The sequence below is a fragment of the Myripristis murdjan genome, chromosome 17 (assembly GCF_902150065.1).
Source record: "Myripristis murdjan chromosome 17, fMyrMur1.1, whole genome shotgun sequence".
In the NCBI taxonomy this organism is placed as follows: Eukaryota; Metazoa; Chordata; class Actinopteri; order Holocentriformes; family Holocentridae; genus Myripristis; species Myripristis murdjan.
This window is the reverse complement of record NC_043996.1, coordinates 18,110,085-18,130,503: the sequence shown is the minus strand read 5'-3', so window position 1 is coordinate 18,130,503 and position 20,419 is coordinate 18,110,085. Positions and strand designations below refer to the sequence as shown.

General features: G+C 43.3%; 1 protein-coding gene across 2 annotated transcripts in view; it reads left to right on the top strand.

Annotated features, from left to right (window-relative positions):
* Positions 1-20,419, top strand: part of ephb1 (EPH receptor B1) — a 168,537-nt gene that overhangs the window by 66,935 nt on the left and 81,183 nt on the right. For both annotated transcript variants that reach the window (XM_030074415.1, XM_030074414.1), the window contains exon 3: positions 4,973-5,654. In XM_030074415.1, coding sequence (XP_029930275.1) covers positions 4,973-5,654 — 682 coding nt within the window. The remainder of the gene's footprint in view (positions 1-4,972; positions 5,655-20,419) is intronic.

Here is a 20,419-nt window from a genome sequence, read left to right as displayed (position 1 = left end):
AAAGCTCTCAAACTGAAGCAACAAATATTTATCTCTAAGTCGGCAAGATGTAAGTAGAGATAAATCTGGACACCGCAAGTTGTGTGTGTGTGTGTGTTTGTGTATGTCTTTGTAAAGTTTTTTTTTTTTTTTTTTTTTACATTGGGTCACGGACCAGCCCCATGACAGTAACTTTTTAACTTTTAACCTGCTCCAGGGTGAGATGTTACTGATAAAGGGAATACACACACTCAAAAGCAGCCTCACGTAACTGATCACCTGCCTCTAGCATCGAGGTGGTCTTATCTGTGACAGTAGCCGTGTCTCATGCGTGTTTACAGGCAGATGACACGCAGACACACAGGGGTGCACTCGATCAGTTTATCAAACATCCAAAATAGGCAGCGCTCATTTTCAGGCTGTGGTCGGCGGCTAGCGGGGACATGCTTTGGTTGTTTGATAAAGTGATCAAGTGCTCACCGTCACCAGAGCACATTGCGAACTGATTGCAGAATCGGGCCAGATAACGCCTGACTGGAATCCGTTTGGCAGTTTGCACCTGGTGGCTCCCCCTCGGCTCGACAGGCTCCAGCTCCCCTTTGCATCTTCTGCTCCCACCTTTCCCCACTCCGTGTGACTCATCAGGCCTGGCCAGTTCCCCTTTCGTCCATAGGTGTTTCTTTGCTGCTCTGATAGGCTCTCTTAACACCTCTCAGCCCTCTGATTGGGGCTCTCCGTGTCCATAGCTCTCTGTTGGATGCCGTTGACTCCTTGGGCAAAAACCATGGCCATCTGAACTGCACTCTGTTATTTTAGCCTTTGAAGGTAACGGCAGGAGATCAATGTGATGAATGGCCTTTATGAGGGCAGAGTATCGATGGCTTGATGACAGCGAGCTTAGGCTGTGGGCAGGGAGACATCGGCCTGAATGTATTACAGCCGCTCCCTTTTTCTTTGATTCCTCACCGCTCCTGTCTTTCTCCTTTATCCCTCACTCTTCCTCTTTCTTTCTCCCTCCCTATTGGTCCCAGCCCAGCTAGCTGTGACTGGTCATTAACAGAAACATTAAGCACTCTGTGAATCCATAGCTCTTCCATCTCCTCGCTGCTGCCCATAAAATGGAGCAGCCATAATGACACACACAATGGCCACACTTGACAATCAGGCACAGGAAGAGCTTCTCCCATATTACTGGCAAAAGCAAAGCTGTTAGAGTGGAACAAATGGGTACATTTGGTTGCTGTGAAGACTGGTGCTGTGCACAGAGGGCCTCGGTGTTTGTCTGATGGCTCATCAGCAGGAGATGCAGTATCTATGAAGAACTAGAAAATAAGAAAAGATGTAGTGGTAATGGGAAATGTACACAGTAAAACTAATCGAGGGAGAGCTGAATTTACAATGTGATTGAACTGTAGAAGAAGACATGTAAAAGGTAACTCTCTAAGTGGGGTCTACGATCCATGTGCACACTCCATACCTCACATTCACATTTCCCAACGTGTGCAAATATTCAAATTGCCATTTCTATGCCAATGAAACTGTATTTTTTCTTTCTGATCCAACCCCTGACGTCATAAACTCAAAACTGTCTTCAGATCTATACTATTTGTATGACTGGTTCAAATCTAATCATCTAGCTATCAATGTCAAGAAAACCAAAAGTATGTTTTTTGTTTTTTGTTTTTTTTTTTCATTCCCCTAAGAAATCTGTATCTGACCCCATTCATGTTACAAAACACACTTATACTGTCTCAGAAACATATCTACATGCAGTCATTCTTTCAGTAATATCTTACGGTCACTTTTGTTCGCTCACCACACAGGAAACCGCTGAACCTGCCACAAAAGAGTTTTAACTGAGTCGGGCCAGTTATAATTGTAACATCTGTAATGTTACATTTAATTGTTTTCCTATATAATACTAAAGTGTATTACTCCTAAAGTAATACTCCTATATAAAACTAAAGTGAAATGGAAATGAAATTTCACTGTAAATATTTCTTCTATTCCTCGTGTCTTTGCCTTGACTTTAACATCATTGAAATGTAATCTATCTCCTGGATTAAGCTATGGTATCTTGCCTGACCTCCATGTGGGAAGATGGAAAGGCAGACCATCATTGTCACCTTAGACTATAAAAAATATAGCAAAGCAGAAAAATATGGTATGTTAGCAAAAAAGAGATTGGGTAAAGTTACACACTCCTCTTTCTACCTCACACCTCGTTTACCTTGAACCTCACATGAATAATACATACCAGCAACATATATCTGCGCTCATGCCTATAGCACATGTACTAAATATATACAGCATGGGACGGACAGTGTCATTTTACACACAAGTCCTTGAAGGGGAAATGGATGCAGGGACCAGGGAATTCCATTATCACTAAGGTGACAGGTGATGATGCTGTCTCTTTTCTCTCGTCTTCGTCGAGGTCAGAGAGTGTGCCACGAAGCACTGCAGGAGATCAATTTAAGTGATCCAAACATTCGGGCAGAAGCAACCTTGAGTCATATGTCAATTGCTGCAACACAGGGCAAATGGTAGAGATGCTAAATAATGGATACCAATGTTAATATACAGAGTAATCAAATGTTTTCTACCGACAGAAGCAGAAATGTGGGTTGTAGCCCCGAGCTCCTCAGCAGCAAAACAACAGTCAGCGAATCAATATGTGGTCGGTAAACCATCAAATTATACACAGCACGTTTTCTCAACAAACAAACACACAGACAGACACACGCACACACACGTACACAGACACATGCACAAAGAGTGATAGAGAGTAAACAGCAGATGAATACAAAAAAGTAGAGCGATGAGATAAAGTTGTGTGGACTCTTGTACAAACCTGAAAGCAAAGTTAGATTTCTGCCAAGTAACTGATGCACCTGTAATAGTTTTGTTTATGTTTTGACAGAATGGTGAAATAAAATAGCTTCCAAGCAGGGAAAAAAAAAAAAAAATGCTGTTCCTTATTGCATGAACCAGTGAATTTCTGGACAGATTTCAGACGGGCATTATCTGAGATGCCTAGGGCCCCTCTCTGGCGTGAAAGATGGCGGTCATTTGGCTAGACGAGGAGCGGTGAGGACCCCCTCCTAGACTGGAGCAGACAGGAGCAGAGGAGCCCTGGGCTGGCTGTATTAATGAACAGGCAGTGCTGAAAGGGACAGGTTCCTGTAATGCTGATGAATGGTCATTACAGACCAGAGATGTGGGAAGAGGGGAGAAGGGGAAGAGAGGAGAGGGGGAGAAAAGTCGAGCAGAGTGGGCACAGAGGGTGCAGCAGTGAAAAAAGGCTTTAATTTGCGCCTCAGATTTCTGTAAACTCGTTTATCATGTCAGCGGTGTCACTGCTCTCCATGTGTCCACCACCCCCACCCCTCACCCCCCCTTCCACAACCACCACACCCAACCTTTCTTGTTTTCTTCCAGATCCTCCCAAGTTTCCTTGGGCTGGATGTTTTCTGTCTTCTGTGTTATATTTCTTCAGAATGCCAAATTCGGTAGGTCAAACAGCATCCCATATATCTCCACTTGTGCTCATTTATTGTCCAGAAGTTTTCCAAATTCTCTCCATCATTTGACTGGTTCTTGGGAGTGTGTGTGAAGGGCCGGGGTCACCTCCTCTCCATTAGGCCTGATTGAGCAGCTGGGGCTGGAAAGGTCAGAAGAAGGAGGAAGCTCCGGGAGATATATGCACGCGAGAAACATGAACTGACTGGAGGCCCCCTCGCTCCACTATAGACCTCATTACTTCTCCTCGCCTACAGCCGTTAGGATCAGTGGCAGGGGGAATTCGCAGAAATAAATTTGTGTGAGTCAAGCGGTTGCTTTAAATGGGAGTGAAAAGAATGGTATTACTGCAGACAGTTGTAGAGATCTGAGAGGGGAAATTTCAAAACTGTTTCATATCAGCTCTACTACAACAATTGTTTCAAGTCAGTGGCTTTTATGTGACTGTTGCAATGAATTCAAAAAGCCCTGTGCTCGTTTCTGTGCCTCTGCGGCGGTGATGTATGGCTAAATATAACAGATGCCCTAAGAAAAACATAGCTTAACAAAATAAATGCTTTTGAATACCATAGGGGCGTTGATCTCCGACCAAGCTGTTATTTATTTATTCATTTATTTATTTATTTATTTGTTTTACAGCAGCCTTTTATGTTACAGTCATATTTATGGCGTTGTCACCTGGCCACTTATTCACGAGCAGTTAAATTAATCATTTTCTTGCAAGCTAGAGCCTCTCTCTCTATGCAATTCAGTGATTTCTCTTTCTGGGTCTTAATGACTCCAGTCAAATGCTAATGGCACATTTTCATCATGACTTGGTGCACTGGGTGTAGCACCAGAGTTAATTCCCCAGGAAGCAGTCGATGCTCATCTGCAGTACTTTCTGGGTCAGGCCTCCAAGTAAAACCAGTGCACTTCACAGTGTAGCCACAAATGTCTTTCAGTTAGACTAGCACTTGGCTGCCATGTAGCACTCCCCGTCTGTCTAATTGTAATTCAATAGTGCATAATCTTGAATTTGTTACACACCATATTTTATAATGCACCAAGTCAGTGCCCAGCCACGCTCGAGAGAGATGGCAAATAGCAGCTCGTCCAAAGTAATTACTGGGTTTGTGCTTATACAGTGGCAGTACACATACTACAGCTGTTGAGCTTATTTAGAGAGCAAGGCAGCAAAGTGGTGTTTTTGCTATTGAGGTACTTGAGGAACTGTTTGTGATTCAGAAAATAAGGGTGTTTGAATATTCTCAGTTGCTGGATAAGTCCCACCGCCTGACAGTCCAGGGGGTGGACTGAAATGTTTAAGTACTTTGTGGAGATTACGGAATTCACAACACCAACATCCTCTTTCTATCAAAAATGAGATATCAACATACCCTTTAGCAAACAGATAACATCAAAGATTGCTAATCCACTCTCTCTCTCTCTCTTTTTTCTCTTTCTATCTCTCTCCTTTGTCCGTTTGCAGTGGGAGGAGGTGAGTGGCTATGACGAGAACCTCAACACCATCAGGACCTATCAAGTGTGCAACGTTTTTGAGCCCAGTCAAAACAACTGGCTCCTCACCACCTTCATCGACCGACGTGGCGCACAGCGTATCTACGTGGAGATGCGCTTCACCGTGCGGGACTGCAGCTCCATCCCCAACGTTCCTGGCTCCTGCAAGGAGACATTCAACCTCTACTACTATGAGACTGACGCTGTAATCGCCACCAAGGGCACCGCCTTTTGGATGGAGGCCCCTTACCTCAAGGTGGACACCATAGCCGCGGATGAAAGCTTCTCCCAGGTGGACTTTGGAGGACGCCTGATGAAGGTCAACACAGAGGTGCGGAGCTTCGGTCCGCTATCTAAGAATGGTTTCTACCTGGCCTTCCAAGACTATGGAGCCTGTATGTCTCTGCTGTCAGTGAGAGTTTTCTATAAGAAGTGTCCAAGTGTAGTGCAGAACTTTGCCATCTTCCCAGAAACTATGACAGGGGCTGAGAGCACCTCTCTGGTTATCGCCAGAGGGATCTGCATCCCCAATTCAGAGGAAGTAGATGTCCCCATAAAGCTGTATTGCAACGGAGACGGAGAGTGGATGGTTCCCATTGGCAGCTGCACATGCAAGGCCGGATTCGAGCCTGACAATGGCAACGTCTGCCGAGGTAAGTTATGCGGAGAGATGAATTTTTTTGGGTCACAAACAGTGTGGGAATACTTTCTGGCCAATTTCAAACACCCCTCTTAAGAATTGAGCTTTGCTTTTCATTGTGCATGCTCTTCTAATATGACAGACTACTCATAATAGAACAAATCACTACATCCTAGACAGGCGACATGAATTTGATCTATTTTAGGCTCACAGCTAACAAGGCATCCGCATACCTTACATCACAGATTTCCTGCATCATTGGAGGGGCGGCATTGATTGGGTTTCATGTATTTTGCTGAACATGATATGCTGTACCTCTCTGTTGATCATAAACACCTCCAGTATGCTAGGAAGGCACATTAGCATTGATTCCTAATCTGCCAGCCTTCTGTGCAGCCTACTTTACAGATGGCGAGAGGTTTGATACTGCTTCATTATGATATGTGAAAGGCTCCTGAGGAACAGATAACAACATACGTCCATACATACAGTAGAGGTTAATCTGGGTTTTCAATTCAAGCCATGTTTTTCTCTTTCTGGCAGTCTGTCCTCCAATGCACCTTTACCCTCTGCATCCCGCCACAGTCACACATGCATCCACTCACTCACACGCACACACACACACACACAAACATTCACACAAAGAGAAAATTTGCTCAAGGTGTCTGATGATAATGTGACTGGCTCAGGGCTCTCAGTGTGGTGCAGTATCGGTTGGCCTGCCCCTGGAGGTTAGCTGGAGAGTGTGTGGAGCCCAGATAAGATTGATTGACGCACATCTGCTCTGATCAATAAACAGATATGAGAGTGCCACATCTACAAAGCAGACTGTGTGTTACAGTATCCCTCTTGCACTGCGCTACGGACTACCCAAAAATCACACACACACACACACACACACATACACACACACACACATACACACACAGTCCTTGGCTAACGTATGATGACTTTCAAAAGCAAGTGACTACGCAAAAGTTGTTGGCCTTTTGTTGGCTCATATCAACACCGACTTAAAAGAAATTGTTGGTTTTCATTCCTTTAATTTTCCGTCTAACTTTGTTGCAGAGTCTCATCACATCTTCATTTTCCATTACTCACAGATCACTCGCATTTATAGACTTTGTCAGTTTATTATGATTCAGTGCAAGAATATTTAATTCCCATATTTTTAAAGGTCATTTGTTGCCTTAGCTATTCCAAGGGAAGATATCTCTGCAGTTGTTGACTTGTTTCTGATAAACAAAAAATGTGAGAAGTAATGATTTCACATATATCACTTTTAACCCAGCTTGCCATGTCCCTGCTGTGAATGTTAATTTAATCCCAAATTGCATTGGCACCACTGCTGGGAACATGAATGCTACAGTATGAGGCATTGTAGTAAAACACATCAGCACCCTTATGTATAATGAATTGTTTCAGACTGATGAAGACATCTGTCAATGAATATTTAATTTGATTTCAGATCAAACAAGATTGAATAAGCAGAGTTAAGTAAGGCAATTTTGAATTAAGAATTTCATGACATATTACATTGCGCGATAGTCTTGAAGGTTTGAAATGAAAGAAAGCTAAATAACCTCCGAGCAGCACCAGTATTTTCCTTTGAATATTTGTGTATTTGTAAGATGAGATCCCCCTACTGGGCAAGGTTCTGCAGAGGTTAAATGTGTACCATTTTAAGGGTGGGATATCAATACCATAGTGAGGTAAAATCAGTAGTGTGGAGATGTGAATCAAAGATCAAGTAGAGTCTGAACAGCAGGTTGAGGTGAGATTTTTTTTAGGCGAGACACATGTGGATGCCCATCAGTTAAAATAGGCACAGAGATAGCTGTAAAGGGTTTACTCTGCACTAACATGGTCCTGAATGTTGACAGGATTGTCCCAAATATATATAAACACAGGGTGGTCTTCTAACCCGGGCAGATGATGGAAAAGAGAATGCTTGGAATGCTACTGCAACATTGCCTTAGACAAGATAGTTTATGGCATGACAGATGTAAAGCGCTCAATGTCCCACAGACTGTCTCGCAAAGTAGCTGACAGTGACAGCGTGCAGCATTCTGGCTGACTCACAGAGGATATGCCATTTCTCATCCCCACAATCTTTAATTATCAATAGCAAATCTCTGAGCTGTGTTTGTAGTGCAAATTCTGAATCACACGGTTCCATTATTAGGAAGTCCTTTTGTGATATGGTTCCTATAACAAAACCTTTCTTAACAAGTAGTTATTAACAAAAAGGCTGTAGATGTCATTACAGCATTTATACTGAGTGTTAAAAGAATAGTTCTTCCAAAATGCTTAAAAAAAAGGAGAGATTTTTCTCTGCAATCTATCCGTCCACACAGTTTTCGTGTGATTTGCCACTCTGTCTGTGTTCCCCCGAGGAGTATGCATTCAGGGTGGATAGATACAGTTTGATAAGTTCTTCAACCAGAAATAGTTCCCAACGAATCTGGTCGCCCACAAGGGGTTGTGCATCATGCTGATTCATGTCATTGTTTTTGGATAGAGCTATTACTTTTGTATTTTCATATATATATAGTTTTGACTGTTTGAGCTCCACAAACTAATAACCATACAGGGCTGTTGTATTGCGGCTGGATAGACCACCAAAACTGTCTGGAAACTATTTGGATAGGTTGCTCCAAGGGGTAAATGGTAAAATATCTTTTTTGTATATTTTGGGTGAATGGTTCCTTTAAGCCAGATTTGGGCTGGCAGTCTGTTTGTGTACACTACATCTAATGCCAAACGTACTGTGTGTATATATTACACTTCTCAAAAGCTTAGTTCAGTGGTGACATTTTCAATGGCACCGCTCTCAACTGAGCCAGGTGACCTTGATGCAAAAAACAAGACAAAAACAAATGAATGAACTGATAATTTAAATTCTCAGTACATAGGAACTATGTGCATTCCCTGTAATCTCCTTTCTTTCCTGCCGCCATTCCTGCTAACAGCCAATTTCTCTTCCATTATTTACCTCAAGCTCATACACACTCCCAGCACAGTAATTGGAGCCTAAGGTATTCTGGTGTGTTGATAGGAGGCTTGTTGTGCTGTAGTGGGGGGTCCTGGTACTGATGTTAACATCACACACACACACACACACATACATACACACACATGCATGCATGCAAACACACACAAACAGTCCCCCGTTAGGCAGTGCTCTACAAAGACTGTGAATGGAGGAGATGTGCTGTATATTTCCACTAATTCCCACAATCCCCCTGACTTCCTTCTCTAAGTGCCCACAGAAATTAGACTTCCTGCTGTGCTAAGTTTGCCAACACACCCCCCCACACCTTTCTCTCTCTCTCTGAAGTACCAGTCTGGTAGGTCTGAAAAGCCACCTGTGGAGGGATGGTTGAGACAGATGTTGGGAGTTGTTAGCAACAGTCTTAAGGTGTTGCGAGGGTATTGCATGATGTATTTGTGTAGGGTGGCTCAAGGCCCTGAGACACATACTCAAACACGTACGGCCACACAGCTGCATGGTGATACTGTATCACCACAGCAGTGATACTGTACATGAATAAAAACAGTTACAGAGAGAGAGAGCAAGAGAGCGAGAGAGACAGGCAGACAGACACAGAGAGAGAGAGAGATAGAGAGAGAGTGAATGTGGCCAAAGCCATCCCTGTCTGTTATAACTAGCTGTTCTCCTGAGACTGACATGAAATCTGTTCCCTTCTCATCTCCAGCGGGAGGCCCTCCAATAAGAGCAATCTCAACGTTTTATTTTCCATGCAATCTCCTTTCATGGGCTTGTAATCCATTATTTAAACAAGGAAATCTAACCTTAAAGTGCTTGTGGAAGCTGAGCTCTATGGGCAGCCAATCAATTGGGGGTCAGAGCAATAACATGGCCTCAGCGTTGGGCTTGAAGTAATTGCCCATTAGAGATGAGGTAACAGGAGCAAAAAAGAATATGAGAGCATGCAGTTTCATGCTGAAATAATTCCCTGCGTTGAGAGCGGAGGGAAAGGCACTCTATAGGGAGGAGAAGTCAGAGCAGGTTGAAAGCACAGTGGGGAATCAAAAAGGGATAGGAAACAGCTTTCATGTTGAGCTAAACGAATATCATATTGTCTTTCAATACTGTGAGAATATGTGAGAAACAGCCGACTCAGCAGTCACTTTGTTAAAGTGGGGTAAAATGTCTTTCTGGGTATGTCAATGTACAGCTGTTATGGAGGAAATAATTATTGCTTGAGTTGATGATAGGACAACCAGTTTCAGTTTATATCAAACTGGAGGTCGGGGAAATATTGTGTGGAATGAATATCAACATGTTTGGACACATTCCATGTGCCCAACAAATATGATTGGCAGGTTTTCACCTCACATGACAAGACATCGAGTTGTCATATGTCAGTCACAAAAATGTGTTTATCAGAGATGCCTTTTTTTTTTTTTTTCCTTTTCAAACCTGTGTGTTTGATCTGCTTAATAGCTAAAGGTGACATAAACCTTGTTAGCAACTCATTTGATTATAACTCAGCTCAACTGATAAAGTGATTATTATTATTATTTTTTATTCATACAAATTCGTGAGTCATTTGTTATGACAGTGAAACTAATAATAAAAATTGCCACAAGGTGTGTGTGTGTGTGTGTGTGTGTGTGTGTGTGTGTGTGTGTGTGTGTGTGTGTGTGTGTGTGTGTGTGTGTGTGTGTGTGTGTGTGTGTGTGTGTGTGAGCCTCCCTGTATCTGATTGCAGTCTCTCTAATCTATATGTTTTAATTAGTGACAGGTAGCATGGTGTGCGTGTGCGACCTGCTGTCAGTTGGGCAGAGAGACCATGTAGCGCTGTTGTGCTGTGTAACGATGATGCCAGCATGCCACCCTCATTACCAGCTCCCCAGCTCCCACACAAGCCATTTGGGTATCCCTCTCCCTCTCTCTCTCTCTCTCCCTCTCTCCCTCTCTCTCACTCCGTCTTTCACTCTCCCTCTTCCCCTTGGCTATGTAAGCAATCTGCTAAATATTTTATCGCCTCCCAGTTAAATCGAGCGGAGACGCTCCAAATAGCACCCCACTACCGCCACAAACGCAAAGTGTGTGTGTGTCGTGTGTATGTCCTGCTCATCTCAAGGGGCTAGAAAAGACAGATTTGGTGGTTTTACTCCACCATTTTGTGGCCGTTGTTGTGGTCTCCAACTGAGTGATTGATGGAGTCGCCGTGATTAGGTTTGCTTCAGATATAACTCTGTGTTTTTGAAACACTTTGGTATAACCATTGATCATTTTAATGTTCCCCGTTATATTCTCATAGATGAAGTGAGGTGATTAAAACTCCCTGGTAAGCTAATTATTCGGAAGTTCTGCATAAATTGCTTCACGGTAAACAAGGCTAAATGAAATACGTTCAAGAGCAAATCAAAACTTTGGACTGTCAGCTTTTCATTTTGGAGTTAACACTTCTTCTCCTTTGGGGTAGCAGAAGTTCCTCTGAGCTGATTTATGCCTGCCTAGAGTCTATAAAGCTGGCTGTCTGATTTTATGAGGGCCTCTGCCATAGTTTTTATTCTTTTGTAATTGGTTAACCATGCTGAAAGCTTATTGCTTCACTTGTAGTTTCTTTTTTTCCAATGGGCTATTCCTATGCAAAGCACATAGCTGCGCGGAGTCTTCTCACCCACATGGACTGGCAGGCTGGATGGGGGACAGAGGATAGTGAAGGCAGTGTGATGGAGGGATGTTAATTCAGCACTGTTGATGGCTTGTAGCAAGTGGCAGGCCTGTGTGTGAGGGAAATAGGAGGACGAGAAACTTAATGGCTAATATCATTATCCACCACATCACCAGGTTACTTATTCATGGAATTGTATTTCAGCTCATCCATTTGTCAGTCCTACCATCCATTCAATACACTGTTCATAATATTGTATTTATTTATTTATTTAGATATTTATTTATTTCTTCTCCAGAGCAGTCATATAGGCCTACACAGACGTATGAATCTTTTCTTATTTTCCCTCACTGTTAGGCTCCAGCAGGCTTTTGACACGTTGGCACATTAATATTACAAATATTCAAATAACTTTATTTAACATTCTGCAGGCTGACAGTGGCAGCGGGAGATTCACAGCCCATTGAGCAAGTGCGCTTCCCTGGGCTAAGTGCCGATTCATCATGGCTGCCTTACTCCTGTCTAATGGCTGCCATCATGGGGCAGGAGCACACACGCGCACACGCGCCCACAGACACACTCAGATACATAAATGCACATTTTGGACATAAGCAAGATCAGAGAAGTGTTAGTTCTTCCATGTGTGCCTTTTTTAAAACATTAATGCAGTGTTTGATACTTGTTTTTCAGATGTAACATACTGCAGGTAGTCACACGATTAACCCTGTACTCCCATTAGGCCTCTGTAGTGATTGTCGGTATGACCAACAGCAACAAATCACCTTGTTTTGTCTGGTTAGGTTAGACTAATCATGTCACTTCATGATTGTAATCAAAGCCGGACCTTTAATTCATTTTCTGATACACCACAATTTTAAAGTAAAGGTATGGTTGTCATTCTCTCAAAATACCAAAACCTGATGTTGGTATCTCATTTATTTTTTTAGATACTCACATTGCAATAAAATTTATGAGACAAGCTGCAGTTCCAGGTAAAATCCCCATAAGTTTAGATCTCTGTTAATTTGGATGACAGCAAGGCAGACAGAAAGGCGGTGACTCATGTGAATGACATTTTGAAAGGCTGTTTACACTTAACTTTGGGTTTATGGTTTTGACTTCAGTGTGGCTTTGATTAGTTCTTAATGTGTCTTATGTGGCTCGGTGTAAAAGAGCTGGCAGGCAGGACCCGCAATGTCCCGGTAAGCTATTAGAGCCAATTCCAGCTCATTTGGCCATGTCTACTTGCGTTCCACAGAGTTTACTTCATTTGCAGAGGTGCACTCGTGTGCATCCATACATGTATGCCCAGACACACACACACACACGCACACACACACACGCACGCACACACACACATGCGCGCGCACACACACACTCACAAACACACACAAATACGCTTTCTCCTACATTTCACGATGACTTATCTACCCCAGTAGTGATTCCAAATAAACCGCTGAGTTTGTTTTAATATCACATTGGTAAAGGATTTTTAATAAATTCATCTAGACAGGGTGCTTTGTTTTTTTTGAAAGCCCCCCACAACACTTTTCTGAAATAAACATGCAGGCGAGATTCCTCCATTTCTCCTGCATGTTGTTGATTTACTTACCTGCACCCCAAAGAGCACCCTTTGGAACACTGGAGCCCCATAGCAGTGCTTGTTTTACTTATTTCTGTGTGCTCTCTCAAACTATTTTGTTTTGTGCCATCTCTCTTTCGATTCCCACCCACTCTCCCGCCTCACACACACACGCACACACACACAGATACATACACCTACACAGTGTCTAAGTCACCTTGAAGTCCAATTAAGTAAGCCTGTGACTCTTCCTGTCCCTATTAGCCTTGCAGAGTGGAGAAGACCACCATGACACAGACGAAAACAAAGTAGCGGGAGGAAGAGACAGAGGAAAAGATTTAAGGCAGAGCAGAGTGTGAAAGACCTCTTGTTTCCATGGTTCTCAATGGGATGAATAGGGGGATGGCAGAGAGCAGTGGTGAAAGAGTGTAACCCAAACAAAGACCCTTAGAATTTCAGGCCCAAACAGAGTGTTTGTAATGACCCCAAACACAGATGCGTTCCTCTCTCTGCAGTGACAGAGTCAGCCTCTAATGATGCTAGGGGGAATCCGGAGCTTTCGTTTACACATAATGGACATACTCGCCACACATGGAGCTGTTCTTATTCCCCATGGATGGAGACATACTCCTCTTTCAATTATTTCTCACTCTCTGTGTTTTTTCCTTTCAGTGGTTGGATTTTTGTCTGACTCCCTAACCCCGAGTCCCTTTCAGGCTGTGCATTTGGCCACTGAGCTTTTCTTCTAACCCTTTCACTACCATCCCGTACTTGGTCTTTTACTTCAGTGCTGCACTTCTACTCCTTCCGGGAGGATTCTACTTTGACCCTGCCACTCTTGCCATCTCCCCTGCCAGCCATTTTCAATCCTCTTCCACTGCCCATGTCCTCTTTCTCAGTCATTTCCCCACTCCTCCTGTGCCACCTCCACTGTATTCTCCTCTTCTCTCCTCTCCTTTTCTCTCCTCCTCCCCTCTCCTCTTCTCGTCTCTCCACTCCTCTCCTCTCTTATAATTAGCTGCGGACGCCAGTGAGAGACAGGGGAGACAAAGACACACAAAGGACCCCTTGGACACAGCAGATGGCAGGGGCTCCACTCAATTTGCCTGTGTCACCCGTGCTGGCAAAACACAAAGGCCCAGCACAACGAGGGGCTCCACCTCACCCTCTCACCTCAGCCGTGACCCCCATCAATCAAAACCTGATGGTCTTACATTATGATTGCATATATAAAAACCACAATGAAGATTAAAATTCCTTTCTAAAGCTGCGGAAAAGGATCAGTCTCCATCGCCGTACCTTCTTCACCAGGGACGGAAAGATAAATGTCAAGCCTGATGGCTGATTTTGACAGCACATAGACAGTCCCCAGTCTGCGTGTACTTTTTTTTTTTTTTTTTTTTTTGCCCCTCTCCCTTCTACTACTTCCCCCCTCTTCCCCATGGAATGCTTCTCCTGCAGGCGATAATGAGGAGACATGGCAAGTCTCTCCATAGAATGCCCCATGGCCTTAAAAATACAAAGACTCTCCATCCCTCTCTCCATCCCCCCACCCCATTCGTTGATTCTCCCTTTCCCCTCATCAGTGTCCATCAATATTCACTCTGCTGCTAATAAAACAGCCAGCGCTGTTTGGTTTGCCAGCCGAAGGCCACATTTCAATTCTAGGAAATTGTCTCATCCCTTCCTACAGGTTATCAGCAGACTGATGGATGTGGATTAGTCAAGGTTATGTTGTGGAACTTGTAGACTGAGGATCTAATTAGAATTGAATTGCAATTATGGTAGAGGCAATACACCTCCGCTCATTTCACATGCAATGACAACTAGTAGACAAAGCAACCGAAGAGTGTGCTACCACATCAGGTAAAAATAAGGTCGATATATAGCGTTACTGCAGCGGATTCATGCTGTTGTCTTTGTAGATGAGCTGACCAAGAGGGTGAATTTGTGTTCTTGTCCTATAGTGCATCTTCTATAGTCTTTAAGGCCCCGCTCAGACTTGGTTTTAACGTCTGTCTCAGGTGATACAGTCACAAGTGGGCAGGCAAAAAAGGATCACCTGGCATTATCATGCGTCTCAAATGCATCTCCAGTGAGCAGTGATTTGTGATCAACCTCAGATCTGTCAGAATTATTTCTCTCTCTTTCTTTACTTACTTTGATTCCCCTGTAGGTTACTCCAACTCCCTCCTGTCCCATTGTCCCTCTCACTTCTATATTTGTTTTCACTATCTATCACCGTCCTGTTCCTTATCTCTTACCCAATGACAAAGACAACCTCTCTGTTACTTGAAGAAGAAGCTGCAAGCGCACTGCAAAAACAGTTAATTTAAATTTGAATTTCATGCCACCAGACTACTCTATCAAATACTCCTTCCACAAAGTAACTATTTGGTCTTCCAATGTCAATGGATGCATCAGGACACATCATCATCCACACTACAAATACAACGTGGCCCAGTGTTGCCCTCACCACTCCCAAAGGTGGTTTGAGTGATGGGATCATGAAATGTCTCCAAGAGGAATTAAGTCCCATTCACACATATACTTGGAGCTGTTCACTTGTGATCGCATCACTGGAGAGGCATGTTTAAACCGAGTGTGAACAGGGTTGAAGATATGTATTAGACTAGCAGCGTGTACACAGATTCCAATCCATGTAAAGGATGTGATAGAACATGTCACAGCGAGAAGTAGAGAGAAGTTGGTCTGAGACCCTGTTTTTGCAATCCGCAAATCTTGTAAGCCAAAAGTGGATTTCTTGTGTATTTATCATTGATTTTGTCAATCCACAATGCTTGTGCTGGAAATCAGTGTAAAGCTCTCTGGCCTTTGGGTCAAAGCCTGTAAGATCTTATCTCTCCTTTTTGTGAGGCCTGGGGACAAATGCACAAATACGCAGACAAGTACACACTCACACATCACTGCGCAACTTTGTGTGTCCAGTTTCGCAACCTAATTTTGTTTGCCATAATGCGTGTGTACATGAAGCAAACTGCATTGCAGCTCCACTTTACACCCCTTAAGTCTCTATGATGAAACACACATGAAGAATTATGTCTGCATGATTTTGTTGTGACACCCTACATTATTCTAAACCAACTATCAGTTCCTCTGTAATTGGGAAGGCCATATCTGACACAACCTTAAACCTCTATGTAAAGTGGGACAATATGCAATTATATAGCAATTAGACAACTCCCATAATCCTTATAGCCCTGTGTCATTCTGCGTGTGTAATTGCATGTTTTCGTTGACAGTAAACATAGCCTGTAGTTTTCAGGGTCAGGGCATGTGGTTCAGAACAAGCCGGAGGAAACATCTCTTTTCAGGCTGACAGACACAGGGAGCCTATGAAACTCAGTCTGGCAGACACATCTCTGTGACAAATTATTGATCTGGTCTTTGTTGTTGGCCCCCGTGCCAAGGACCCTCTGCCATGGCTGTCTTCTGACAATGCCCATTGGAGAAGACATCGCGTGAATATTGAATCTTGAGAGCAAGATAGGGGAGGAGGAGCAAGCGGGGTGGCAAGAAAGGCAGTGAGAAAGGGAGAAAGAGTGAGAGACTTGATAATCCTCTCTTTGAGCACTTTGTGCTTTGTGCTCCATTTGTTTACCAAGTTCCCACACTGGCTGGGGGGCTACTGCTTTTCTCCCAGACCGGAATTAGCATAGCCTGGCTTGTAGTCGGATTTGTGTATGTGGTGCTTTATGTGCATGTGTGTGTCCCTGTTTGTTTGTGTGTGTGTGTGTGTGTGTGTGTGTGTTTTGTGTATTTTTGTCAACTCTGGTCGTAGCACATCTTCATCTGCTGGAGCAACAGAACTTTAATGAGATCCTTACAGTGCGTGTGGTTTTATACAGTCTAATCAAGCTTGCTAACCTTGCTGACACTCTGACAGTCTCTGTCTCTCTGCTGCATTTGATGATGAGAAGGACCACCCATCACATTTCCAACTGAGTGGAAATATGATGAGTGGGTACAGAGTCTGTGTCAACAGGTTGAGTGCTGCCTACATGTTGCATTTTGTACCGTATCTCTTGTTAGTTTAATTAGTACAGATTCAATTTTGTTATTGTGCACCATGGATCATAAAACTTAGGTAGAACATATGACTGTGCTTAGACACAAGTGAGGATGCAGGAAGCATTTAGTCACATCATGATACTGTTCCTTTCTCCCACCTTTTCTTTTCTTTCTTTCTTTCTTTTTTTTTTTTTTTTTTTTTTTTTTTTTTTTTCTTTTGTACATCAGGCTGAATCAGTAAGTGAGCAGCTTTTTGGCAGTCCTTACTTGCCTTGTTATACATGTTATTAGAAACTCCACATACCTAATTCAGTTATTGCTCTTGCTGCTCAAAGGGAGTAGCCTTGGCATATTATTGTGAGAGCAGTATGATTAGCTTAAATGATATGATACCTGATTCAAACAAAGCGTGAAATCTGATGACTGAATAAAAGGTTTTGCTGCTGATTAGAGCTGATGGGCCTTTTTTTCCAGCAACTTACCCTGATCAGAGGCTCTGTCTTTTTCTCTCGTTTGTTCTCCTCCTCTGCTATGAAATCAGCCTGAAATGTTGGAAACAGCTTTCAAAAAAACCAGAGCAAAAGTTAGTTACGTCCTGCCTCAGATATCTCACCATGCTGTACTGACACAGGTGTTTGCCCCAGCCTCTTACTGCATTTGGCAATGTCTCTCTTTGGCTTCAAAGCAACTGATTCAGTGCAGTCAAGCTCGTGAAAATATAGTTATGAGTGGTCCACAGATGAGCCGAGGTTGAGATATTGGCCATTAGTGTTGTGGTGTATGTTGCATGAGATGCATACTGTTTAAAATATGAATTAATGTCCTTTGTAGTCGATAGGTAGTTAGTCCCAAGGTTTATACCATAGTTTACAGTTCACAGTAACATACCTGTACAAAATTCAAAAGTTACCAACTTGGCCAACACCCTATAGTAGGGAATGTCATTTGTAGACAACCACTGCTTACTATCTACTAGCATACTATCACAAGGCTCATATGTGACAGAGGGGAAGGTGTGTATTCTTTTTTTTTTTTTTTTTTTTAAGGAACATTCCACACTAAAACACATGGGTGACTTTCGTTGAATTTATATTTCTCTTTTGTTGTTTTAAAGTGTAATTTCAATTTTCATGTGTAAAATCAGCTGACACAATACACAAAGACAGGAGCTGCAGCTACATCCAAGCTGAGTTAGAAAGCTCGCAAAAGGTGTGTGCTCTCCTTCCTCTGTGCTGGATTTTCCCTGTATGATGGTTTAATATTGCTACAAATTAGAGAGTCTTTAAAGAAGCCCTTGCTGATGTATTCTTCTTAAAAAAAAAAAAAAAAAAAAAAAAAAAAAAAAAGTCCTTCCCTTTGATGTCAGTGTATTAACTTTTGGCCACTTAGCAATGAATTAACAGTAATACAACATAAAGCAACAAATGGCACCAGGAACACAATGCAAACTCTCAACCCAAGGTAAGGTTCAAATTTTCTTTTAGCAACAGAAAAATTGCAGTGTTCTGTTGTACCAACAGAGACATTGAAAAAAAGGGAATGGGAATTGCTATTTTAACAAATGTAATAACACCTTTTCATTTGAAAAATAACTATCAGCTGATTTTAGTTCTAATTCCAAGTCTAGTAGTTCAAAGACATAATCATAAGAAGACAGTAATAACATGTCCGACAATCAGAAACACTGTTTTTGACTGTCAGAAGGCAAATGCTGCGGAATAGAAAGCCTTCTCTGAAAGAGCTGGCCCTGCACTAAGGTGTTATCATAGTGCAGGGCCAGCATTGCTGTAGTGCTACACTAGACTGTTCCGGAGTATGCTGCTGAAAGAGGATGATATCTGATTAGTCCAGGTCCGAATAGAGGCTGAAGCTGACAAACAAATGGATTTGCCGTGTCTAGAATGTTCTCTGGGGGAGCTGGATGGGCTGAGATACAGAGACGCTGCCTTTGTGTTGGAGCCAGCGCGAAGCATAATAAGACCCTTTGGGGAATGAACCAAACGCCGAGTGATAGGGACACAAAGACACACATGCTCATACATTCAGTCAATTTAAAACTCTCTTGCTCTATCTCTACGTCTGTCTGTCTGTCTGTTTCCCCCCCTCTCTCTCTTTGTCTCTGTCTCATCATACCTCTCTCTCCCATCCTCCACTTTAGAATAAGCTGACCTTTATCTTACTGGCTACAGTGTTTGGCCTATCATTATGTGTTTTGGCTGTGCAGGTCTGTTGAGTTTCTTGGCTCTAGCCAAGTTGAGTGTGTCAGCCAAGTGTCATGTCAGACTCCCACAAACAGGCCTCACAGCAGTCTTTTCATAATAAGAATATTATAGGGTCTGTGTGTGTGTGTGTGTGTGTGTGTGTGTGCGCGCGCGCGTGCAGTCGTACACAAGTGAGTGTGTTTGTGCACGTGCCTGTCTGTGTGCAAGTGCGTCTGTATGCTTCACACCCTCACGGCATGAATGGGGCTGCAAATCCCATCCCCTCCCTCTCCCATTTTCCCCTGCTCTATCTCATCTTTTCTGCCTTTTTAATTCCCTCTCTACCTCTGTCTTCCCTCCCTCATGTTCCGCCAGGAGAGCAGTTGTAGTGGGAGAGTGACAATAGAGGTGGTATTAACCAAATGTATACTGGGCTCGCCTGACTCGCGCAGTTGATGTGATGCTTTAATGCCCCTAATGCCATGTGAATGGGGCTGCTGCTGCTCCCTGAGAAATGCCTCTGTGAACACTCAGGGGAACGAGGGCCCTTTGCCCAGTCCTCATGACCCCGCTCCACATTGTCGGTGCGAGCGCCTCCACGTATACAATTGTTCATTTTCATATGGGCTTAATCTGGATGGGAAGCATCCCCATTGTGGAAACGATTTGAGAGGAAGACAAAAACACCGGACAAAAGGGTTCGTCTTTAGTGGAGGCTGGGGCCTCCTTAGCACCACGCCCCCTATTTTCCCTGTCTTTCCTTCACTGGTCCCTCAGTAGGAGAGGCTAATTGTTGTGTGGAGAGGAAGAGCGCGGGAGAGCCAAGGAGGATGATCAGCTTAATACTGCCCCAAGTGGAAAAAGGTGGAATGTGGAGGAGAGAGAGAAAGACTGTTGAGTTTTGAGAGACATATATAGGAGGAGAGGAGTGGAGTCCTCATAAGAAATGGTTTATCCCCTACTCTCTGTTTGTTTATTTGTTGGTCCAAGCCAGAACAGAGCCTGTGATGCTGGCTGATTGTGAAGGTGGGTTCGATTCCACCAGGACTTTAGAGCAGGAATGTGTAACAAACTCAAAGTGAAGCTTTGAAGTGAAATGCTGTTGCCCAGGGCTACTTAGCTCCAGGGTCAAATGAGATTACACTCTTGATCTGTGCTAGTGCCTCCTGATCCGGAGGATTGCAAAGAAGAGGTGTGTGTGTGTGTGTGTGTGTGTGTGTATGTGAGAGAGAGAGTGAGAAAGAGAGAGAGTGAGTGTGAGAGAGAGAGAATTTGCATGTGTATGCATGTGTGTAAATTAATGCATCCTCAG